Source organism: Amphiprion ocellaris, chromosome 4 (genome assembly GCF_022539595.1).
Source record: "Amphiprion ocellaris isolate individual 3 ecotype Okinawa chromosome 4, ASM2253959v1, whole genome shotgun sequence".
Lineage (NCBI taxonomy): Eukaryota > Metazoa > Chordata > Actinopteri > Pomacentridae > Amphiprion > Amphiprion ocellaris.
This window is the reverse complement of record NC_072769.1, coordinates 12366467-12393424: the sequence shown is the minus strand read 5'-3', so window position 1 is coordinate 12393424 and position 26958 is coordinate 12366467. Positions and strand designations below refer to the sequence as shown.

Sequence of the window (26958 nt, the reverse complement as noted above, 5' to 3'; positions counted from 1 at the left end):
TATATATAGAGTTGATCATATGTTTGAAGGTCATACTCCCAGTGACCACCACACTGAATCATAGATAAGATATCCTTTTATTCTATAGTCTAATTTACATGATATTAAATGTTTTTTTTGGTAAATAATTTATAGGTTGTTTGCATTTATAGGACAGACAATAAACCCGAGTACAGAACGCTCTACAGAGGACTGCTGAAGGGCGTCCTCAGAAGGAGACAGCGTTTGTTAAGCAGTAATAGTCCCCCGTCCTGGCCTCCTTCAGCTGTCGCTTTGTATCCTCACTGCCTGTGAAGACAGATGTCCTCCCTTTCTCTCTCTCTCTCTCTCTTTCACACACCCAAAGGTGACGTAAGGACACTCGCTCACAAAGAAGTTCTCCGGCAGCGTCAGTGTGCAGCACGGGCCAACAAATGTAAACTGCATCAAAGTTATTGCGTGCAAGTGTGTCTGTGAGGCAGTATGTGTGTGTGTGTGTGTGTGTGTGTGTGTGTGTGTGTGTGTGTGTGTGTGTGTGTGTGTGTGTGTGTGTGTGTGTGTGTGTGTGTGTGTGTGTGTGTGTTTTATGTTTCTGCCTGTCATCCCAAAGGACACAGAAAGTCCCAGTAAATCTTTTCCTCCTGTCTCATGCTCTCCTTAGTTACAGACTCGGAGAAACTTATCTAAACAGGCACCTGGTAGTCGCACAACAGACGGTTTAGACTGCAGACAGCCAGATTTTAAAGCTGCAGTCAATAAGTTTCCCCATGTGTTGCTTTCTTTGCGGAGTGCTTTCACCTTGCTTTTGCTCGTATGTTGTGATGACTGACCTGGTAGTAACCTGGAATGTGACTTCATTATTTATCAGAGTGACGTTAGACTGCTTTGGCACCATTGTCTGGACAAGTGCGACCCGATTATGAGTATTAGAAATGGTTTTTACCTTAAAATTACAAGGGGGACTCATTTTTCACTCTACAGTGCGGAGGTTTCGGAAATATCTTTACTTTCTCTATAATACTATAAACCTAATCTAAATATCCCTACTCAACCCTAGGAACTATACAATACTATACACCACAACACAGAGCAGACCGGGCCAGTGGCACTAAGTTATTTCTAGTTTAGAGCTAATCTAGTATCATCTCATATGCTGTACTTCATTGTGAATTATGTCATTTTTCCTCATCTCTACAGCTCTGGATGGTGAAACTTTCTGTGATGCTGCAAAGATGTTCTGTACGCAACAAGCTTGTTTCTCCTGGATACTATTTATATTCATACTAATGGAGCCAGATTGCAATCTTGTTTCACTGCTGAGCTGCTTACATCTACATGTATTCCATTTTGCTCTCCTGGATGTGCTGAAATACAGCATCCAAAGCTATGCCATGAAATATCTGTAGAATTCTTTCTGGTTATCCATGATCTGACAGCTTTCATGGTTTATTGTAAACAATCCTGATTGTAGACTCAACTGATGGAAAAAAACCCAAACAGGAGTTCTGTACAATATGTGGGACGCAGTGAGGACATGATTTTGCTCACAACTGTATTAATGGAGAAAAGATAAGAATGCAGTCCATGGAAGGAAAAATGTCAGGATTTACTCTCCATCCTGTGTCTCGTAACATCCTGATGAATTAAAAGCTGTAGTCAGGCAGTCCTTCGAGGTAATAAAAATGGTCTTCACAGCATGAGTGTGTGTGTGTGTGTGTGTGTGTGTGTGTGTGTGTGTGTATGTGAGTGTCTGTGTGTGTGTGTGTGTGTGTGAGAGTGTCTGTGTGTGTGTGTGTGTGTGTGTGTGTGTGTGTGTGTGTGTGTGTGCGTGCGTGAGCTTTTTCAGAGCGAAGTTAGACAGCTCTGGCACCGTTGTCTGGACAGGTGTGACCCAATTATGAGCATTGAAAATGTTTTTTATGTTTGATCAAACCATGCAGATGGAAAGTAGAAGACATTATTAGGTCAAGTTTTAGTGATATTCTTTTAAGAAAGTGGATTTATCAAATAACTGGATTTCTGTTGGGAGCATGTTTGACCTGAATTCAGCCTGTAAGGAAACATACATCATTTAACCTGGCGATTTGTTTTCAGTTTAGCAGTTAAAGGATCCAGCTGTGCGTTTTACTTGTGCGTGTCTGTGCGTGTGAATTAGGATTCATGTATCTTACCCTCTATTGTGCCCCATTTTGTTTTCCTTCCCAGAATCCTCTTCCCGTTCACTTGGTACTCCTGGTCGCTGCCCACCACAGCAAATGGGATCATCTCCTGTTGAATGCACACATGCACACAAATGCTCAGTGTTTTCAGCAATGTGTTTTTGTTTGTTTGCTTTCTCCAGAACAAGATGCTAATTAACTTTTTTTGTGGCAATCACGGCTTTTAAGATTTCCCAAACAAATACAGAAAAGGTTCACCAAACAAAGTCACCGAATTAAATCTGCAGAAACACATCAGTGCTGAAGCCGCAGGAGGCTTCCCTCTACTGCGGCTGCAGAAAATCTGAACTGACTGAACCCAACACTGACAGCTTACCCTGATTTTATCATTGATCATCCTGTCTTCTGCATCCTCGTCAAACTCTTTCTGAGGGTACACGTCGATCCCGTTGGCTCGCAGCTCTTCCCGAATCTGCATGCACAAAGACACACAAAAACATTAAGTCCATCCGACTAAAAAAAGCATCGGAAAGACACACAAAATTACATTTAATGTGATATTCTATCAGTCTAATGCTGTCTTTAAAATCTTGCTACATCATCATTACACAGATTTACATAATGAGATCCGAGAGTGGAAAAAAGGGAAGTCAGTCTGGCAAGTACAATCATTTATCATTTTACCCAAACACACTTCATTGTGGTTCAGAGCCCTGTTTCCATGCAAGTATAGAGTACTTGAATAAACATTTGGTTATGTTATACTGGCTGGTGCTGACATTAAATTGTTTCTAATGTCCTTGACACGGAGGAGTTAACATGGAGGTTAACCGCTCTTGAAAAGAAAAGAAAAAAACAAAACAAACAGCCACCCGCATTCTCTGCCTGTCTTCAAAATGACTGAAACTCAGGCCTGGAAAACAGAGAGGCTTCCGACAAAAATGTCCTTTTAATGAATAACTACTCACTCCCACAATTACTACTCTGACAATTTCCACTTGGTCCTCGATCAGACATTTCATTGTTTACCCTGAAAGCGTTCTCAGGGTTACATTATAGGATGCAGACCAAGTGAAACTCAACAAAAAAAAGCCACATCAACTGTTGGTTAGAGGAATGTGAACAGACATTCACAGCTGGACACGCTGAGACTCAACATTTAATGAAAAAAAAGCCCTCTTATTCTGTTTGCATGTTAAGTAGCTTCAGGGAAAACGGGAGGAGAAAAAAAAAACACTTGGTACGAGACGCTTTTAGTCAATAATCTTCAGGGTCACACAGAGCATGTGCGGCCAACCAAAACAATCCGGTTACAAGCCCTGCGGCTTCTCCTCTCTGCCAGGGCCTGGGTCCACCCCTGCTTTGTTCTTATTGGACCCTGTTCCGGGTATCAGAGGGGAGAAAAAGTAGCCAAAACACCCGTCGTGCTTCCACCTCTCTATTAATGAATAGACCGGTTAGGGGAGCCTGTATTCTTGAAAGAGCGGTTAGAGAGATGAAGGAAATGATGGAGGAAGGCAGGTGGCAGAAGGCCTCCTGTGGACTGAGAATTGTCCAACAGAAACACGCTGAGGAAGAGATTTGGTCAAGAATATGTAAGACTCAGACCTGGTGGAGCAAGAACATGTTGTAGCAGGGAAGGTGATGATAAGAAGGCGAAACCGGTGAGGCTGCAGTGGATGACTATCACACTTGCAAGTTTCCTTATTATAAGAAAGCTATAATTTCTCCCAAGAGGAACAAGAAGTGACACAGTTAAGACGAAATCTAAATTTTATGAATGAACGAATGAATGAAAAACTTTTCAAAGTTTAACCTGTATATATTTGCTCAGCTTGGTCATGTAGCCTTGTTTAATGTACCAAGTCTTGGGGTTTAAAGTTGTAAAGTTAATGATGCACTAAAACAAAGACCTGCTGGTGGCATCACATGAAAAATCTGGAATATACCATCATTCTGATAGTAGTTAAAATATTATCAAAGAACCAGAATTGTCCATCTGATCACACAAAATTCATTATGTCATCTGGGCGATCACAAATGTGTCTTTGAGCCTATACGTGCGATATTTTAACCTGCACATAAGTAATGAATGAAGCTACTGTGGCTAAAAAAAAAATAAGCAACACGGAACTCTAAAGAAGTTTTACTTTCACTGAGCTATCAAAAATGAACTCTGATTATTTGCAGAATTTGATGAATATTCATTGTGAATTCAAACGTTCTTTAATTCTAGTCATGTCTCAGTGCCCAGTGGAGACCTCTGCTGCACTGCACCCGTAATTCATGGATATTAAAGGCCGTGTATGCTCAGATGGCAAGTGGGCAGAAACTCCAAATCTGAAAAAGACCGAACTTCACAGTTGTGGATCGCCGTTTATAAAATAAATGCATCAGATAAACAGTTTTTAAATGCTTCCATCTGGAATAAGTAGGATTTCCAAAGTATTAGTCATGGAGGGTGATACAGTATTTCCCAGGATGGCTACAATGTGTGTTTGTCCAGATGGTTTTGTTTGTGTTGTCTGGCAGCTCTTAGTATGACACCAACCAGTGGTTAATGATATACTTACACCTCCATTTATGACATGAATCTGCCATCTGACCTACTGATGCACCTCATTTGTTTATTTTAAAGAGCAGCTACAGGTTTTTTTTTTTTTTTGCATGTGTGATGGAAGGAAAATGTAACCGAATGTATTAACGGCACAAGTGAGAACCAGGTCAGACGCTCAAATTATTGTTGGTAAAAGCCCCACTGTCATTCAAACGCCTACGCACATCCAGAAATACACTCCGCTCACCGTCTGTTTGAAGTAGTCCCTCTCCTCCAGAGTGAGTGTGTCGGCCTTGGCGATGACGGGGACGATGTTGACCACCTTACTGAGGCGCCTCATGAACTCCACATCCAGAGGCCTGAGGCTGCAGGGAGAAAGACACAACAGAATAAAACTTTATTTCAAAATATCTGTAACTACACGAATTTGCAGTTAAAATGTTTCTTATTAAAAGGAGAAGCAACTAAGATGACATTTTCACCACATCACCAGATTTTTGCATGTTTGCCCACAGAGACGACCAAGATGCCACTCTCTCTCTGTTTTTTAATGACTAACTGAAATGTGATCTCATGTGGTTCAAACTATTACTCATTTTCTCCATCTCTCTCTGTGGCACAAAAACATATCTTCCACTACAGAAAGTTACTGCACACAGAAGCCATCCATCCATAGTCTATACAGCGCTTAATCCTCATTAGGGTCGTGGGGGGGCTGGAGTCTATCCCAGCTGACTCAGGACAAAGGCAGGGGACACCCTGGACAGGTCACCAGTCTATCACAGGACTACATATAGAGACAAACAGTCACACTCACATTCACCAATCTCAGCATGTTTTTGGACTGTGGGAAGAAGCCGGAGAACCTGGCGAAAACCCACGCATGCACAGGGAGAACATGCAAACTCCATGCAGAAAGATCTGAGGCCCAGGCTGGGATGCAAACCGGAGATCTTTGAGCTGTGAGGTGACAGTGCTAACCACCGATCCACTGTGCAACCAAGCACACAGAATACAGATGTAAAACAGAATGACCATTAGAGGGCAGTCACGGTCCATTTCCTTGCATTCAGTCCATCCTAGTTCCTGATGTTGCAGGATTCTGCATTATTATATGCTGCTATTAGTCTTTTCTATACTTACTGAAACCATTTTGCTGTCACACGTCTAACTGCGATTTCAGTAAAGTGTAGAAGAATTTATTGAATGAAGCAGTCTTTGTACTGCAGCTTTTTGTTTTTCCATTTGTCTTCAATATTCTGCTGGTACCTAATTCGAAGCAAACTTGGATAAAAGTTTATTCTCCTCATTGCCTCCTTGGATCGTCCTTGTACTAATGCCATCAAATAAAGTTTTCACTTTCCTCCTCTAACAGCCTGCGATCTTGCCCAGTGTAGGAATGATTAGGGTTGTCCTGCAACTCTACACACTACACTGCTGTTGCGTTTCTGTTTTTTTGGTCTCAATGTTGCCTCCAGTTGCTCCTCCAGACAGCCTCTCTTCATGCTGTCTGCTCTGCCCTCCAATTAGCCTCAGCCAAGCCAGGCGAGCCCGGTTCAAAGACTCCAGGGCAGCTGGAGGGGAGGCCTGGTTAGTTCTCCACAGCGACTGATAGACATGTCACCATCAAAATAGGATGAAACACTGGTCAACATGTGTTACACAGAGTGTGGCGTAGAGGAAAGGAGAAACAGAGCAAGAGCAAAGATAAACACAGATGACACATAAGTGATGCATTCAAACCCTTGGGGGACTAAAGCCATGTGAAATATAAATTTTGAGAGGAAGGATAGCAAGACATCAAATAAAAGACAATAAGAGCAAAAACTTGTGGTTGATGAATTTTCTGTCAGTGTTTATAATCGAATTATATAACAGCATGTATAAGTATAATATGTTCAAAGGTAAGAATGTACAAACAGTCATGTGTGCTGTATCATATGCATGAGTGGGCAAACATGCACACTTTCACATGTACACATGTTTCCTTGCACACAAGCATATGCTGTATGGACAGTAAATCTAAAATATACATGTATGCATGAATGCACAGATGTGCAATTATATGTTTGCATGCATGCACAAATTCTCCCTGTTGTGTGGTTGAGAAAAGAAAAATAGCAGTCATGTTTCAATAGAGAGCGGTGAGCTCTCTGCTCAAATGAAACATGGAGAAAACTATCAACTGCAATTCAAACAGCATTCCTCCCCCTCCCTCCTTCTTTTCCATAATGGATCACAAACCAGTTGTGAGTTGATGAGAGTCAAAATGCAGCCTTCCTTTTCTCAGGAAGACATGTTAAATGAGGTAACAACAAGACTACCCAGAGGGAAAATAGCGGGGCTGACTCTGCCATTATCGGGAATGGCTGCTGTTGTGCTTCACTGAGCGCTGCTCTTCTATCTGAAACCACAGAAGCAAGTTAAAAGTAAATTGCTTGCAAATTACATTTGAGTCTCGATAAATGCAAACTGTTGTTTAAGAAGCTTGAAACAAAAATGCCTTAAATTAAAAAAAAATGTAAAAGAACTGCACATCTCCAATGATAGAGGCCTACGAGACCTCATTCTGTCATCGTTTTCCTGCCTGTCATTCTGGGTCACATGGCTGAGGCATCCAGAAGCTTTTGGTGCTGTGTCTGTTTGTAATTGGTAACAGGCTCTAATTTAAAAATTCAACTGACATTACTGTGTGAATCGAAAAAGAGAAAATAAGCAAAAAGAGACTACTGGAGCGAGATTTTAGAGGTTAGAGATACGTTCTAGGACTTATTTCCTCATGAATTATACTAAAATCAGTGGGAGGATCACTGCTGTTAAGTGTATACAATATATATATTTTTTGTGCACAGAAATACAACCGTGAGCCTGTAATGTGGCTCTGTATTCTTCCACTTCTGAATCTTTATATCTAAACTTACACTCTTGCAAGTCTGTTTACCATAATTTCATCTCTACAGTCACCAGATCACAACGGTAGCTTCGACAGATGCTTCCTTTCTTCTCCTGCCTACAACTCTCCGGCTGACTGCAAGGAAGACACCACTTCCTGACAGATGTTTGCATCTTAAGTTTCAAAATGAGTGCGAGTTTTCATGTATTCACCAGCATGTTTTGGTGAAGTGGGCATGTCCGCTTATGTAAAGTATGTGTGTGGTAGTGACAGTTTGATTACAGCCTGTTTGGAGACAACATTAGATTATGAGGGAGCTAAGAGAGGAGAGAGATACAGATTGGAAATGAAAGAGTGAGGAGAGGGTGTTGAACTGGCTGAACTCTGAAGCTGTAAGCAAGATGATACACATCCGGGGCAAGCGTTAGCATGCCCACTGCCCACTTGAGTCCACTACTTGGGCCCTGCTTTGCATGAACGACGGTCCAAACATTCTCTGGAGCAGCAGCTGCTGCGACATGAGCAGATGATGAGGGGGTCTGTCAAACAGCGGGACACATGTCATCCCCCACTCACAGAAAGAACGTCTAAGTGGACAACTGTTGAGTTACTGGTGCACAGAAATGTGAAGCAGCAGTGGATGGGTCTGTCTTTCGGATATGTAGCAGGAAGGCATGTTTACAGCTGGTGCACGAGTGATTTTATCTACATTTGCTCAATACGATAACCCTACGATGCCTCTATTAAATCTCAAACACTCAACTGCAGTTGTGTATCTGCAAAAGTGGCTGCATGTCCTCCTCAGTGCACGTAAGGACGCGCCACTCATCACCGTTATACCGAGCAAATTACAGAGCTGACTTGGAGACAACAACTCCAATCACTGACAAAGCACCGAATGTGGCTTGTATTATCTCAGCACGAGTAAAGCGAGCCAAAGCAAACGTCATGCAAGTGAAATAAACAGCCTTCAATTGTTTGCTCAACAGGACACATGCACTTTAAGGACAACTTGAGAGAGACATGGTCAGTTTTATTTTTTGCAAACTATAATTTATGCTTAAGACAATTGTGTTTTTCCTGCTTCGGCTCCAGGTTTGTTCTTTTACTGGCACACAGGCTCAATGAAATGTGGGTTTTACCAAAGAGGGAGCTGTAAACCACATGGTGTCTCACCTCTCTATTTAATCAGAGATAGCTAAACAGAGAGAGGAGGAGTACGGAGAACAATCAATAATGAAGGCATTACAGTGGGAGCTGTCCAGTTCAATTCCAAGTCTTTGTGAAATCTGACCCTTCGAGTGATTCTTAAGTGTCTGAAGAGAGAATGAGTTCCACATGTGGCCATGAGAGAGCGAGATGAAAAAGAGAAGCTAGAGAGGGACGTGGCTAAAGAGCTGTGGACAGACAATGGGTCGAGGGAGATTCCCAGAGGGCCTGATTCATCTCTGTACTTGTGGGAAATAAAAGAGGGGCACTTAGTCACAAGGACAAGTCTCTTTATTATGTGATCTTACCAGTGCCCAGTGGGAGGTATGAAGTATATGCAGCAGTGAACCCTGGAGTCTGGGATCCGTTTCTTCCTGTTGATGTTGATCTCCTCCTGCAGGTAGACTTCATACTGGTCATTGATGAACTTCATAATGGGCTGCCAGCTATTGAAGAAAACAGTTTTGAAATGAGAAACTCACTTTAAATGAGCTCACAATCAAAACCTCTGGGTTACAGGTATTAAATTTATAGCAGCAATGAAGGAAATGTAGTGATGGGTCTCTGGTTTCATAATATTCTGCAAATCTATACAATATATTCTCAGAGACATATGAAAACACTCCAAAAAACTGTCATGCTCCTTTTCAGTATCGACCCACTCAAAGCTTTGAATTCTGAATATTTCACACATTTAAAAACTCTGCGCAATATAAATGTTTCTACATATACAATAATCTGTGCAATATCAGTATTTTTGTACTTAATGGCAAATCTGTGCAATATTTATACTTCGCCGTAAGTATTTCTACTCATGAAAGAATCTTTGGAAAGTCACTGGCATGTGTATATATTTCCACATCCAGGGGAACTGGGACAATCTGAATTAATACTTCTTTTTATATTTCTACTGATATTTCTTAAATGCTTGCATCTTCCCTTTTTCTGCTGTAACAATGCAAATATCCCCACTGTAGGATTAATAAAGGCTTAGCTTATCATAATGCAGCACAGCATCGCTCCCAGTGACATAAAAGGCTTTCCAAGATGAGTTTGAGACATTTATTGACAGCGTAAAATTATGTGTTTTTGTATATTCATCCTTTATACAAACACTTCTTCCTAAAGCACAACACAAAAACTATAAATATGAATTTCAGGGGCATGAAAATCAAGTATTGCAACATTTTTCCTTTTCAAATGCTAAACTTGAGGTTTAATAAAATCACGTTAAAGCAATAACGACTTTACAAACAGCTACTGCAGCCTCCAGATCAGGCAAACTCCAGCTCACCAGTTTTCATTGTTGATTTGATCTCCAAAGCCAGGGGTGTCGATAACTGTCAGCTTCATCCTCACACCTTTCTCCTCGATGTCTAGACAAAGACAAGCTATTTGATTAGTCTTACGACATACTCTGAAAAATAAAAGCCTGAAAACATATGCTGCATATTAATTACACCACATGAACAGTATATAAGGTGCAGGTTACTAAAATGAACATCGGCCAACCGTGACTGATGGACTTGATCTCGATGGTCTTGGGGATTCTCTCCTCCGGGTTTGGCTGCACTGATTTACGGCTCACCTTGGATTTGAACAGCGTGTTCACCAGAGTGGATTTCCCCAGGCCACTTTGCCCTGAGCAAAAAAGACACAAGCTATATTTAGAGGATTGGGAACACCTTCAGTAGTGGTTTTTTTTTTTTTACCTTCAATACTCACAACAGCAAACTCAATAACAGCCTGTTTCAACAAAACCGCAAAAGACTGAGTAGTGTGTTGGATGTGCAGCGAGTCTATATGTGGATGTGTTAGTGTCTCAGCAGACCAGAAGGACAGCAGGGTCAGACGAGCAGCTTGTGGAGGCCAAGAGGACAGATTTATAGACCACACACAGAAGATGCATTACCCAGCAGAGGATGAATTCCCTTGGGTCGTGTCTACTGCGCTGCATATTTCTACTGGACATGCTTGTCTTTGTGATATATTGTAAGATAAACATGAATTTAACATGGCACAGGGAGGCAACAACGCACACCAGGAAAGCCTGTTTAAACGTTTTTGTTGAGAAGGACAAATTTAGCAATCACTGAAGATAAAAAAGAACAGTGGAATATATATTTGTAAAATTATTAGGGCTGCATTTTTCTAATTGAAATCTGTCCACTGCAGTTGATTTCATGTATTAAAGTGTGCATTATGATAATTGCACCGATATGTTTTTATTCAGTCCTAAGTGGATTTTATATTATAGTAATCTAATTTCCTCTTGCATATTGTATCATTACTATAATAGTGACTCTATTACATTTGTTATTGATTTATTAATGTAAGAGTCACACTTCATATATAACAAGTAGCTTTGCACACACGATGTTCACATTGGGCATTTGAATCTTCTATTTTTACCTTCAGTCTGAACTTACTTCTTTCAAATGTTTTGAAAACTGCTTTGAAAATGACTAAGTACATTCATCTGAGTACTGTACCTAAGTATGATGCTTATTTCCATTTCAGGCTACTTTATACATCCACTCTACTATAATTCAGAACAAATATTATACTTGCTGCTACACTGCATTTATTGAACAGCTTCGGTTACTTTTAAGATTCTGATTTTACACAATGGGCCCTCAATGAGCATTTAAAGCATAACACATTATTAAAGAACAGACCAGTTGTGTTCCACTTTTTTAGCCTCTCACATCTTTATAAGGTTGTGTGTAGTTGAGTTGTTAACGGCTCCCCCAAACACGTTTATTTGCCCCTAAATGTTTCACACGATTTAAATCTGAACAAATGTTCAAAAGATCTGATATCGCAATGAAATTGAAACATTTGCAAAAAAAATCCCATACTGAGAACAGATTTATGTATCAGAACTTAGTTTTTCCTTTTTTCTCTTCCATTAATCATCTGATGATGTATATACAACAGAGTTAAACAACCTCCATCTCCTGCAGCTACAACAGTAAAATGCTGTTTACACACTGATGCTTCAGTATTCATAATCTAATGATACCATAATATATCAATCAAAAGAGTCAAACTAGTGGTTTTAATTTAATACTTCAACTGTATTTTGCTGTCAGTACTTCTGGATGTTTATTTAAATAGGATTTTTTTAAGGACTTCTACTTGTAATGGAGTTTTTTGGCATTTATATTTCGGTAAAGGATCTGACTACTACTTTTCACAGGGTGGCAAAAACATCCAGAAAAAAAAGTGACTTTGATTTTACTATGTAACGTAATACATTTATGACACTTGTAACACATAGTTTGTGCTTTACTGTGCAGAACAACACATAGATATGATCCACAAGGATGATAAAACAACAACGACAACCAAAACATGCTGGTAAGACATGTTCAAGTTTTATTTTTGGGTTGTTTTGACGTTTTCAGGACTTGTGTAAAAACTGATACGCACACATTCTCCACTCTCTGTTTTCAGCCCCTGTGGACATTAACTGTGGTGTTTGGAGTGTTGCTGAGCCGCGAGACCTTCTGCGACACTCAGGGCGCCTCGTTCCACCTCCTTCACCTCACACACACTTCGCATGCCGTCCACTTAATTGCACATATTCGCCCACAAGCACACACTCACATTTTCTTTCTGCCTTTCACTGACACACACATTCAGACACCTTCGCTTAGGTCAACTAGCTGAGGGGAGGAATTAGGCAAATGCATTGTCCGAATGCCACAACACCACGAGGGACAGGGCCAAGACCACAGCTGCTCGACACCCTTGACGTCCGAACTGACCATCCAAGTGACGAATCTATTTGCCAACAGAAGCTTTATTAAAATCAGAAAAGATCTTTTTTTTTTTAAATTTCTCATTTTATATTTTAGCATTCTTTCCATCTTAAATCACTAGATTTTTAGAACAATTTCTCCTCAACCATCTCTGATTTGTCTAAAATCCTAATAGCATAAAGAATGGATATTTATAAAAATGCTCGTAACAGTTTGACTTGATGTATCAAACACCTTCCAAGATAAAATTTTGATAAAAATGAATCCGTCGACCCACTTTCAGCATGTTTTTACACATCAAAATCTGACTCTGTTTGGATGACAATATCTCAAAAACTATTAAAAATAAAAGCCTGAAATTTTCACTCATGCCACTGATCCAGAAGCTGCAATATTGGACAAGTATATCAACTAGTCTTTGATTACGGGTGGGTTTAAGAAATGGAAAAAAAAAAGATGAAGTCTTCATGAAAAGCCACATCTTTGAGCACACATAAACCAAAAACAATGGTAATGCAGAAGTCTGCTACTGATATTTTCGATGTGTAGTTGCATGTCAAAAAGAATATAAAACAGAAAATAACTTTATGAATAGGAAATCCTTGATCACAGTAATTTAAAAAAGAATATTTTTATTTAACTTTCACAATTGATTGAGCAGGAAGTATATAATATATATAGAAACATATCTATAATACTCATATAGCTATAGTTTTTGACTGAAAAAAGGTTTCAAGCAAATCTGAGATGGTCAAGCAGCAGACACCTGTTGATTTTGAAAGCAACAATCCTGTATCTCTTTACATTATTCACACAATCTAAGAAACTTCAGGCAAATAAAGCTAATCAAACCTAAAGATATCTGACTGCACACAGTAACAAGCAGTGAACACAAAAACACAAGTAATGCCCAACTGCCACTCACCCCTGTGTCTGATTAGTCACAAAACTACGTCAATCATCTTTGGAAGCAAAGGGATTGAGAAATATTTCTTAGAATTTTATGAGTCAAAATCTAAAAGGGCAGGTCAATACCAGCCTCACAGTGAGAGGGAGAACTCTGAATACAAGTTAGGCAAGTATTTCCTAACACATTACCCAGAAGAACTTGATATGTCGCTTCTGTAAAATCAAAGCTCCCTCTAGCATCAAACTCATCATTGCTCTGTTCTAATATGAACTTTCATCATATCCAGTCTCCAGTGTGGGTGTCATTTCACAGTGTTAGACGGTAAACCATTTCACAACACAAGTTTCATCATTCTTCAGGTGTCAAACTGCAAGTGGATACATGTCAGCGTTCAGTAGAAATGTGCAGTTTGCTTGCATCAATAATGGAAACTGAGATGCAAATTTGAGTTAGATTAAAGACTGGGCTGCTCCTCTCAGGCACTTTGTTTTCCCTTGCAAATAAATATTCACTGAGTTACGCTGCGTTGACGGTATTTTCTCACTTAAAAAGCTGTCGTATGCTTTTGCTTCATTCCTCAGCATCTATAAATCAACACACCGCTTTCGATGAACAGATTCTATGCAACAAGTCCTTGTTTGTCATGCTGGAAGATTTGTCCTCAGAGCTGCACTGACATGCCATCTATCTGTGTGCACAAAACTCAGCCCTGCAGGGCCTGAAATCAAACTAACTGCGTTCTATAGTAGCTTCCAACATGTCAATACGACCACAAACAAAACAAAACATAGAACTGGATTATAGCTGATACACTACATATCCATGTGTGTTCTAAGACACATTTTGAAATTCTTTTCACAGGTTCAATCATGTGTCATGAGTGTGCAATCATGTAAGTGTACACAGGCTTGATGGCGGGATCAAATAGTGGTGTGTAGTCATATGAGAGCTCCCATAGGAGTGTGTGCTTCAGCTTGTCACAGTAATTACCATCATTATGCCACTTTCTCAGTCTGAGAGCCTCTTTAGAGCCATTCAAGAGACTGTATTTGTTTTTTGCATCATGTACACACAAAAAAGGAGTTTCTTGATGAAGGCACCATGCTGGCCGACTCCTGCCAGGCAGAACCACACATACAAACATTTGTAGCTCTTTCTTTCTTTCAAATGGAATCATCAAAAAGGAGCTGATAAAAGGTTTCTGATAAATCTAACAAGAATATTTCCAGATCCCGTATGTCCTGTTTCATGCGACAGTAACAATTCAGATGTGTATTGTGTGTAACTTAAATGCTGACCTTCCCAAAGCACACAACCTTTAACTTACTACATGCTTTGTTCTGCATCTTGTGTTGTTGCTGCATGAACTGAAAATGTTTGAAATCATTCCCATCTGATCTTTTTTTTTTTTTTATTTTTGCTGAATTCAGTACTGAGTCAATAGCTGCTGTAAACACAACACATTTGGGATCAATTACAGCTTTATACCCTCTTGGATACATCTGTGTCAGCTTAGATTTTGGGAAAGTTTTATCCAAACCGAACATGAGGACATAATTGAGTTCAACTGCCAGTTCAAGCTCAATTGTTTACCTCTTGACATCGTTCCAGGGACTCAAACAATGTAAGAATCACCTTTTCTCACTAAATGTACAGTTTTTCGGTTACAATAATTTATAATCCTCCAAATAATGTCTTGGATAACAACACAAGCTTTAATCCACTTTAATGACGTGTGCCTAACTCACCCACAACCATGATGTTGAACTCAAAGCCTTGCTTCATGGCCTTCCTCCTCATTTGCTCCAGGATGGCGTCGATGCCCACATAACTGGAGTCTCCCACGTGGGTCTTCTCCCCTTTACCCTGAGGGTGAGGCTTGGTGGACTCAGACATGTTGCTGTGGCTCAGATTGACCTCTGACCCTGAAGGACACACACAAATGAGCAAAGCAATTAAAAGTTGTGGATTTTTGTCACAGATTTTTATTTTATGTGAACAAGTGCAACTGAAGTCATAATAACTGCAGTGAACAGTGAGTTTGGTGTGAAGACCAGAGAAGATACTGATCTGAGCTGTTCATTTCCTGTGTGAAACAGGATACCAGACTCAAAATTCGCATTTATGAGCAACCGCCGTTTATACAAGTTAACATGCAGAAGTGACAATCCATCATGTAAACTGTCTGAAACGTACAGGAACAGCTGTACATCTGCTCCTTAATGCTGCATAAACGGTATCCAGAAACCACCTCATGTTAGCAGCCCAGAGAGACTTTGGCTTTTCAGAAATAAACGATGTGGAAATTGTAACCACAGAGAAACTTTACAGCTGCTTTTTGTTCGCAACCTTCAACGAATCAGGAAGACAAAATGAACAGATCTTGTCAGGAGCAGCGGCGTCCAGCTACAAATCACAGCTTACCTCACTTTAAGGAGGACCGGTTGCTAGAAGACGAAGGCTGTGTGCCAAAGCAGCGCCGCAACAAGCAAACTAAAACACAACTCGACTGCCAAAATGTGCTAGTACGTGCTTGCAGCAGCAGCAGCAGACGACTCACTCCTGTTAATGTAGGAGGAGACAACATTTCCTGTGCTGTGACAGAAACTGGTGGTAGTGTCTGTGTGAGGTTTGCAGACATCGACACTACCAACCACAGACACATATACCTCAAGCTGAATGGAGACACCCATCCTAACTATATTTTGATCTCTAAGTAGGTGAGCAGCTTGCATTGAGACAGGAACATCCTAACTTTGGTCTATGCGTGCTCAAAATTCCAGCATTTACATGTTTTCCTCGACAAATATAGAAGCCTTTGTGCCTTGATTTGTCTCTCTCACAACCACAAAACAAGTCTGCCTATGATATGTGTTTACAGCATTATGCTTGTTGAGAATATGCATGTAAACGTAGCAGGCTTGAGAGTACCCTTTTGAATGTCAAGTTCCTACTCAGAGTTTTGTCTTCCTGTTCCCTCAGATAAAATGGAAAATGTATGATGGTAAAGGAGGAAATAGTGGGAGGCTAGAGATATGTGATGATGCTAAAACTACTATTTTTTCATATTTTCCAACCAAAAAACAAAAACTCTTCTAGGTCCTGGATAAAGTGTTGCTAAAGGCTTTTAGGTTTGTCAGAGGGAACAGACACATTTACGCAGTGATTAAGGTTGATGGTATATCTCTAAAGATTCTGCATAACCACCTCTTAATTAAACAGCATGAAAGTGCATGTGCCCTGTGATCATAGACGTTTGTACTCCACACATCAGATATGTGCGCTAACATAATGTGATGTTAGTGCACACGAATATGCACTAATCTCCCCTTTGCACAAAAAATGTGCAGCTGAATACCTTTGAACTCAAACATCCCTTTCTTCTCCTCCAAAGAAAGACAAGAGAGCTACAATTTTGGCCCATAAGGAAGGGCACCACACCTTCAGGAGTCTCTATAGTATCCATAAGTTATTCGTTGCTTTCAATTTTCTGACAGTCCAGTGGTTAAATGATGAACCGTACTGGGAAGCCAATTTTGGCTTGGCTAAAACTCTGTAGATGCTATTATCATCTGTCAGTAAATACTCACCAGACAAGGTTTAGTTTTTGCACAAATATTTCCACAAGCCTAGATACAATTTCCCTGTAAGCTAAGATATTCATTTTATCAGGGAAAAAAGACATCATGGTAATTCAAGAGCACAGTTCAATCCAAACTGTAATCTAAACCCTCTGATAATACCACATCCCGGTGAGCTCAAGCTGATTTAGTGCAGCGCTGTTGACCTCAAGAAACCCGACACAGAGCGGCCGTGTCTCAGAGGAGATATAGTAATTCTGAGGTATTTGAGTCGATTTGTCAATAGCCTGTCTTTGTAAATGTTTGTATATGTCACAAATTGTCATTTGGCTAACCCTGCTCTGACTGCATCAGTAGCCTCTTTGAATGACAGAATGCAGATTAGCTCTGATGACACAGTCCAGGTCTGCAGCCAAACGGCCTTTCTGGGCACCGGGAACATGCCAGTCCTCCGGCCATCTGCTGGCCTACGAGGCTGTTCTCTAAGAATAGACAAACACTGTAGCAGAGGCAAACACAGAGACATGTGTACAAGAGGAAAAAACAGGAAGAACAAACAGCAGAACCAGGAGAGTTGAAAAGGTCTGCCTGGCAACCACCCTACTGCTCTGATGTGCACTTCTGCTTCTCATATGGTCCAACAGTTTCATTTTTAGCACTGCTGCTTCCTCATGTTCCCACTTTGAGTCTCAGAGCTACAGATTAGCTGGTAGTTAGCAAATCATCTGCTTTTATTCAATTATTTATGGGCCTTATGTACATAAGTGACAGTGCCGCCATTAAGTATGTCTCCATCCAAGCGTTATATTTTACCGCAAAAGCGTTAATGGCCCCTGCCACAAAAAAGCTACATTTCTCTGCAAAGCTCATTATAAATGAGCAGACGCATAACGTATATCTGAGATCACGTCAGCAGTTGAATCCAAACTGTTTTCAAATGAGACGAACTTAAAGGAAGCATCAGACATGTGAGACTGGAATGATGTATGGGAAATATATTCATGCAGAAGATCAAACAGGTGAATAAATGGATCTAAACCCAACATTTAACGGTGCAGTCTGTGATTCTAGGAAAGATTTTTAATATTTAGGTAGCTGGCATATTTAGATAGTTAGCATGTACCGGATTTATCATCCCCTTCACTCCAACTGCCCCTTTTTATGGGAAAACGCATCAAAATATTTGACCCTCCACTAAACTTTCTTCATTAATTAAAAATAAATGAAAACAAGTTTGTTAAGCTACAAACAGATGTTATGAATGAACATCACCTCACACTGAGCAGGAGATTTTCTTTGCCTCATGTCATGCAAAAGCAACATTTTAGGATTAGAAGATTTCAGAGCGTTGTTTAATGAATGGAGATGAGTTCAGGCTTTGCTTTGCGTGAATGGATAGATCCCATCAAGGGATTATTCTGATCTCAGTTCAAATGAGGGCACTTAAGGGGCCGCTTTGGGGTTCATAACTGGAATTTATATGTGCATCGTATTTATGACGATGCCATCTTGCTGTTTGTTTATGGTGCTCCAGAAACAACAAAGTTTTCTTCAAAGGACGGTGAAGCGTGTCTGCATTTGAAAGTGCTCGTATGTCTCTCTTGCACTGCATTACAAAAAGAGTTTCTGTCGTGTGTTTTATCTGGTACTTGTTTGGTTTCCTGTTTGTCGCCGAGGGCTTCACAGCAGACAAACCACAGCTTTTACACCTGCACTAGAACAGTTTGTGAAGCTTAAGGCAGTACTCAAGCAAATTCAGACCTGAAGATCAGATTACACTCCACCAAGACGTGCTACAGGTGTCCAGCGTCTTCTCTGGCTGTCAAGGGAACTCTGTCACGTCTGAGAAAAATAACCCCGATGATGTCAGCCGTGTCATCGGAGTTATTTCAGCTTGAGCTTGCCGACGCCAAATTTTTAACAGACAGTGCGCATTACAAATTTGGGAGATGGCGTACAAAAGACATGGACATTTAGCAGCTGGGGAAGCTAGAATGAAAAATGCTATCAAGCTGCGCTTTGGGAATTTGAGAACCAGTTTGTGGAGCTTGACCAGGACTAAAAATCTGTATATTTCAGAGTTTGCCTCTTCAGTTTTAATCATTCTTTTAAAATCTGTCCACCAACTACATGGAAATGCACTGCTAAAGTAAAAGAATGTCAGTTTTGCTTTCTGCAGTTTATTGTTTACCTTTATCCATTTGGTTCCAATGCACTGTACAGTACCAGTGCACAGTAAGGTGAAATAAGCAAAGGTGGATTATGCTGTCATTACTGTATATGACTAGGCTTTAAGAAGACAACACAAAACCTGTGAAAATAACATTTTTGTCTGTAACTATTATATTATGTTAGGCACAACACAGAGGATGTTGTACAGTCTTGGAGTGCTCGAGTAGACAACACACAGGAGAATGAAGCAGACTTTTTTAAAAAATGCTCAACCCCAGTATAACTCCACAGAGACCAGAAAACACCAAACTGCTCTCGGGCTGCATTCTTGTAGTGCCTCAACTTTCATAGAATCATCGTATTAAGTTGTCAAAAAGTATGTTACATGCAAACATTTAGCTGACAGGAATCAATAACCACTATCCTGAGGCATGAAACCCACTTGGTTCTCTCCCTAAACTGATCTGTAATCTGATCCTCCTGGAAAACTAACACACAGGCCCTCCCCGCCTTCGATCAGATATAATTTTCTGTCTTGCTGTAACAGAGAATCCCCCTTCCCACTGCACATTCACACATAACTCAACACTCCCCTCTCAAGCCCTTCATTAAAATCCCATCAGGCACATCACATCCAACCCCTACATTTAATATTCACCGAGTGAAACTTGAGCACGCCATCACCAGAGACAAAGCCTTCATTGTCTTCTTTAGAAGCCTCCTGAAACCAAAGAAATTCAGTTTTCCATCGATCCACAAACGCCACATCACCACTTTTTGGCCCTGCTTTAAATTATACGCCAAGGCTTTTTCTCTGTTATTGTTTGACTCCAGCCCCGACCTTGGCTGACAATGCCAGTAAATATGCTGCAGGGAGGAAAAGAAAACAGGAGGTGAAGGAGAAAACAGACAAAAAAGAAATCAGTAGATGATTCAGTGCGCACAACACATAATTAGTGCAAATGAGCCAAACTGTTTAATTGGTGTGGTTGATGACTGACACTATACACAAGGAACTAGTCCATGTGGGAGGGTTTTATAGTTGACCATAATTTGTTTTCAGTTTTGGATTCACACAGTTCAAGTGACAAATTTTGGCATTTACAGGTTTATCGTGTGTGCAGCTATGATACTGATATTTTGCTGCTAGATGAGCTGAAAAATAAAGAAATGAGATCGACAATAAATTATTTGCTCATATTTTCTGTAGCAGGCACACAGAATTTAACTCTGTTGCACTGAGGCACATCAGAATGCCAAAATCAGTAACCTGACAGAGCTATTCAGTCTTCTGGTAACTTATTTTCAATGGAAGTCTACCAAACTTCAGCTCTGATCCAGGACAAACCTTCCCTGAATGTTACCATCAGTCACACACGTGAAGCGTCATGTTTGATCAATTAATGTTTTTGCTTAATAACAGGTTCTGGATAAATTTGCCATTTGTAGACAAGCCAGGCACCCTTTTGTCTTCAAAGGAATATCAAGCTACTCCTAAGAGGGTTGAACTTCAGGAGAAGAATCCATCATGTCTGTTCTTCTACTCACAAAACATTATGGAGAGCTCTTAAACACCGTCTGCTCTCTAAGAGCTCTGTTTTGTTTTTTTAAAAACATGGTTCCCGTGAGGTGAAACCCCTGAATCTCTGCCCTGGTGCAGTTCACTTGCATTTTTTCCTCTCCTCTTTTCATATGTGAGTGTGTATGTAAATGTGTTTTTCTGTTGCTGCCCTCCAGTTTTCCACTTCTCTTTTTCTCTCCCCACTCCCTCTTTAAACCGGAGATGACATTTCCACTGGCCTTTTGGTGGCCCCCTCCAAAGAGGAAAAGATCATTAAGTTTTATGCCTGCCGCTGTCTAGAGATGGATGGTTAGTCCGGTAACAAGAAGGCAGCCCAAGAGTTGACTGACAGTTATAAGAGTTTCACATGAATGTAGGATTACCACATGCACAGTTTAGCACAATTTTATGGAGTGGTTTTACGAGGAGTCAGGTAAAGAATAAAGTAAGGAATACATTCTCACCTTGGCACAAAAGCATAGTAAAACAAAACGCCACTCATTTCCATTTCAATCACCACCAACTGCAGTGATGTTTTATGTGCTTATATAAACGACAATAACACCAATCATCTCTGCTATAAAGGCAACATAGGCAAAATTGTCCAAATCCTGCAGCTGAACCTAAAATACTTTATAGAAAATGAGTTTGAAGCCACGAACTACACATGCTGCCACAAAGGAAGGTCATATTGTGTTGGATGCTGATTAGCAGCTTTTGTCTGCTACACTGAGGCCTGGCAACCATTACTTTAGTACGCATCTTCAAAGAAAAGCAAAATTTTGAGTCATCTGCATCCAAATCACTGCTACATTGGTCAAAGAAGCGCAAAAGTATTCACATCAGGGATTAGAAGAATGACAGCTTAGGCCAAACACAAAGACACCTGTAACACAGTTTAATATGGAGATGATAGATTGGGCTAAATGGCTAAGCGGCAGTCTTCAAATCATGATTTACTGTACTCGCATTATATTTCTTACATCCCTTTCCATGAGGTGTTAATATTATTTTGTCTGCACTCTGTAATGCTCTAATACCGGGCCAACCACAATTCTGTAGCCAAGTTTAATCTCCATGAAAGTATTTGACACTTTTAGCCTGGTACTGTTGCCTTAAGTGCCAAGCATATGTATGCTTTCAGGAGCACAGGGCCCCCAGCTTCACCCTGCACTGTGCTGTGGCTGATTGAGACGGCATGATGTTTACAGGTAGTGACAGTAGTGACAGAGCGAGGCTGACAGAAGGAAGCTGGAAGGACAGTGAAGGCTCTAATGTACATCCACGAGGAAATCCCTCTCGCTCAATTACCCATTCGTACTATAAAACGAAGCGAACGCGTTGATTAAAAATCCCAATGTGTTCCTCCGTCATAACAGCTGAGGGTAGCGATGGGTACAGCTGACACAAACAGAAATTGGCACTTCAAAAAAAAAAAAAAACACGTCTGAAGAATGCAACCGGCCCACTTTATCTTTAAAGTCTTGTCACTTGTGACGGCCCGCTGAGAATGTGCAGCAAAGCAGATGGTGCTGCTTGGCGTTGAAATACAGCTCGCTGCTCTGAAACGTCTGGGGGTGTAAATAACGACCTGTCCCAGAAACACGTCACAGAGATTGAAGAAGTGAGAGGAAACTCAGAAAAGAGCTGTACACGGAGGGTCACTGAGGTAAAGGGCACAGCCAGAAAGAGATGAGATAAATGCTACACAACCAGCTGACAAACACAACACCACCGAGCATGGGCAGGGATCAGTATCTGTAAGCGGAGACTGAGAAAATGAGAAAGCGAAGCCTGACACAGCAGGGAAGATGTTGTGGTGCTCAGTACCATTGTGAGAGCCTGCTGTTCTGGGCAGCTCTCAGCGCAGCAGACTCAGTGACCACAGTCATAACTTGAAGCCCAAACATTTCTGAGAAACATGGAAGGGGGAACTAGGAGGGTCCCGCCACAGAGCAGTCCACAGCTGCAGAAGAGGAACTGGTAGAGGGTAGAGGACAAACAGAGCCTATAGTGCAGTAAATCAAACAACCACTAACTATGAAGTGGGAAAGGGGGCCGACCGGTTCACATATTTCAATGCTGAACGTTGTGTAGCTTTTAATGAGGAAATGAGAAGCATGACGCTGTTCAGAGACAATTTCTGCACTTGGAAGATAGTTCTGTTTCTCAGAGTCACACCATTTAGTTGTCCATAAACTATACGGCTAAATGTCTTCATCTGTTCACTATTTTGTACTCTGGCAATGCATCTATCTAAATCCCTTTGAAGATGTTTGGCAATTAACTAAAATTTTGTATTCATCTTTTTTGTCTAAATCTCAATATGATTAGTATAAAAAGACTGCTTACTACTGAGCTAAATATTGCTGTTGTTGTCTGCTTATCCACAGTCAAGTGTATCCAAATGCATGCAGAAACAGAGGAGGAGAGACACAAAAGTGGGTGACCAGACAGTTGTATCAGGAATGTGATGCCTATATTTTAAAATTTCTTTGTAAAAGCATTATTTCTACAATTAATTGTGAACTCTCATTGTGCATTTTATCTATCTGGATTCCGATTTAACTATCATGAGGTATCTGTCTACAAGCTAAAGACCATATTCTGTAATTTCCAATTACCATCTTTGAATTAAAGACAAACTGACGTATGACCCACCATGCCTTGAGGCATTATACTGCCACAGTTACACACAGTCACGACCACAAACTGGCGTATTCCTTCTCCTCTCCCCTCAACCCAGTCAGTGTTGGCAGACCCACAAGCTGTCACCTCTGACAGGACATGACATGTCTGACTTCCTCCCAGCCGTGACATACATGTGGAACAGAAATATCCATCTACTGTGGGCTGTTCGAGTGATAAACAGTGCAGGACATGTTTGCAAAAGTCATCTTTGACTTACAAAAAGTTATTTCTTACTCCCAAACGGCCAATTAAGAAAAACAGTAAGAAAAATGTAAAAACTACGAACTGGAGCACAAAAAAAAGTCTATAGGAAACTTTATACACATGGATACAATTAGCTGAAGGACCGTAAAGACATACTGTAATGTGGTAAAGAATATTTTCAGTCAGGTTGTTTACTGTAAAACATGTTCATACCTCTCCTCAGCTCTGCTGCCTTCGGGGCAAATGCTTTGGTCAAAAACATAGAATAAAAGTGTACCGAATATCCAACATGATTACAACAGCAGGTTAAGTATATGCAGGGTTTATCTTTGAAGAATAAGGTTTAAAATCTTTGTGTGCAACTGCAACACAACACATGGTTTCCTGAAAACGCTAGGGCTAATATCTCCATATGAGAGTTTAAATAACAGCAAGAAAAAATATCTATTTATTTAATGCTGCTGGCGCTGAACAATCTTAATGAAGTGTTTATCAGTGGTGATTGAATTACTTACTATCAGCAAGCTAGACTGATTAGCAGGATGCAAACAAAGGCTAAGTCACTTTAACTGGTGCCTGATGTGAAGCATTTTCTAATAATGCTTTGTGTAAATCAGATATAGGGCAGCATTAGGAATTAGTGCTATCAAATGTATTGTGTGTTAAGCTGCAGCACTGATACAGCAAAATGACTGCTATGGGAAAACATGCAAATTAATTTCTTAATTCAGTATTACTGTTAGTATTAGGATGCTTGTAAGCTTGCAAACTCTTAATTTGCAAAGCTGAATATGTCCCTTTACTGACCAAATATCAGGCTACAGTGTGTTTGGTGGATGCAGAGTGATAATGTGTAAATCTCTGATGATACTCTACATGATTAGACTGCAAATGGCGCAAAAAAAGATGTATGAGTACTCTTTTGGAGTTACTTTAGTGAGGATTTGACTAGGATTTGTGGTTGTAGCATCCAACAAAGCAACTATTCAGCCACTGCACTGCAAACTGGATAAAAGCAGATCATGTGATGGACCAAAAACATGGGAGAAAGCTGGTATCTCAGAAATCATGCTGCCCTCCGGGGCTTTATACTAAAGTGACTGACCATAATCTAATTTTCTTCACATCAGAAGCAACAGCCATGGAGGAAAAGGAGTTCTTCATATTCCCTGTGGAAGAGCAACTCTCCCACTCAAAATATGACCTGTTTCCTCTCTTCACCTCTCCCTGAACTTGGCAACAAACTCTCCAGAGATCAGACACGAGGGATTGTCAAAATGAAATCACATCACAACAGCTTGGCCGCATCAGTGCTCGGCTAATCCACTGCACTGGATCAAATAGAGCCTGGAAACTTTTGTGTGATGTGACGAGAGTCGGGGCTACAGCAGAAAGCCGGACTACAGAGAACCCTGGAGAATACTTAATGAGAAGCAAGAGCCATCCTGATTGGTCAACACTCACGCCTCACGATGGGGCATTGACTATCCATGCATGCTTCAGAGCTGAAGACACAATGGGAGGGAAAAGGAAGAAAGAAAAGGAGAGGGGAGGGAGAGGGTGAGGAGGGGGTGAAGCATGGTTGTGCTGACCCCCCAAACTCTCCTAGATGGCTGAACAATGGGTAAGGAGAAAGACAGGAAAAAAAGTAAGAAGAAAGCATAAGGCCTCAATCCTAAATTTGTGTGTTTTCACAAACTAAATCAATCTCCAAATCTCAGCCTCCAAACTTCCTTTTCTGCACAGAACACACATGAGACACCTGGTAAACTAACTCCAACAGCCTCAATCCACCCCACCACCACTTTCTCTTCCTCTTCCTCCCCCTCTTTAAGCCTAACTATGCCTCTTTCTCATTTCCCTCATTTTGCAACACTGAAAAGTACACAGCAAACATAAAGATCGAGCAACTCACCCAACCCTTTCCTCTCCTTCTTGTCTCTTTCTTCCTCTCCCACTCTCTTCCTCTCTCAATCACAGCTCCAGCTGGTTGAGGCTGGGCTGCTGCTCCCCTTGGCCACGCCCCCAGGGGGGTCATGTGACCGCCATCCCGAGTGGCTGGGGAGGTATTCGGCAGCCACACCCCTCATTCAGCAGAAAGTGAATGGAGAACAGTGTTGCTATAGAAAGTTATCCCAAACCACGTGTGATTATGGAAACCCACGATAGAAAAAGCTGTGTGTGTGTGTATGTTTGTTTCAAAATAAAAAACATGGGGTGTGTGCTTTAGGTAAAATAGAAACAAAACGCATTGTGTGTGTGTGTGTGTGCGTGTGTGTGTGTGTGTGTGTGTGTGTGAGAGAGAGAGAGAGAAGGAGAGGAACTTGTGCCTGTGTGCTTGCACAAGACAAGAAGCCATATCCTCCTTCCCTGTCCTTCTGTGTGTCCATCTGCTCTCTGCCTCCCACTGGTTTGTCTCACAGAGGAGGGTATTAGATTGTATTTGTGTGTGTCTGTGTGTCTGTGTGTGTGTGTGTGTGTGCACATGCTGAAATCATTTGGTCGTCTCTCTCCTTCAATCCTCCACAACTCGATCAGTCTTTCTGTCTGACAAACACACATCTCCATCCCTCAAACTGTGGCTGACTCATGACTACTAGAGCCATGACTAACACAGAGCATTTCTAAGTTTGGACGAGCTTTAAAGGAAACATTTACAAATGCACCACCTTGTTTTCGAATCTGTACGCTAAAAATGAAGCGAGAGCAAGTATTAGTTTTTCCTAAACATAGCCTGGAAGTAGGGGGAGACAGCTAGTGTAGTTCCCACCAAATAATAATGATTATCTAAAAGTGCCACTAAAGATGATGAAATAATTCATATTGGGTTATATGTTATGCTATGCTATGCTATGCTATGCTATGCTATGCTATGTTACGTTATGTTATGTTATGTTATATTATGCTATGTTATGTTATGTTATGCTATGCTATGCTATCCTATATTATGCTATGTTATGTTATGCTATGCTATGCTATGCTATGCTATGTTATGTTATGTTATGTTATGCTATGTTATGTTATGTTATATTATGCTATGTTATGTTATGTTATGTTATGCTATGTTATGCTGTTATGTTATGCTATGTTATGCTATGTTATGTTATGTTATGTTATGTTATGTTATGTTATATTATGCTATGTTATGTTATGTTATGCTATGCTATGTTATCCTATGTTATGCTATGTTATGTTATGTTATGTTATGCTATGTTATCCTATGTTATCCTATGTTATGCTATGTTATGTTATGTTATGTTATGTTATGTTATGTT

General features: G+C 40.6%; 1 protein-coding gene across 7 annotated transcripts in view; it reads right to left on the bottom strand.

Moving 5' to 3' along the window:
- The window catches only part of LOC111582195 (septin-9-like), an 80538-nt gene that overhangs the window by 5479 nt on the left and 48101 nt on the right, over positions 1-26958 (bottom strand). For 5 of the 7 annotated variants that reach the window (XM_023290770.3, XM_023290769.3, XM_023290768.3 and 2 more), the window contains 7 exons: positions 15223-15399; positions 10310-10438; positions 10092-10173; positions 9106-9243; positions 4943-5060; positions 2515-2610; positions 2151-2247 (listed from right to left, as the gene is read on the bottom strand). In XM_023290770.3, the coding sequence (XP_023146538.1) occupies positions 2151-2247; positions 2515-2610; positions 4943-5060; positions 9106-9243; positions 10092-10173; positions 10310-10438; positions 15223-15399 (837 nt within the window). Of the gene's footprint in view, positions 1-2150; positions 2248-2514; positions 2611-4942; positions 5061-9105; positions 9244-10091; positions 10174-10309; positions 10439-15222; positions 15400-15898; positions 16050-25598; positions 25720-26958 lie in introns of those variants that run through there. The other 2 variants (XM_023290772.3, XM_023290771.3) reach the window with 2 other exon arrangements.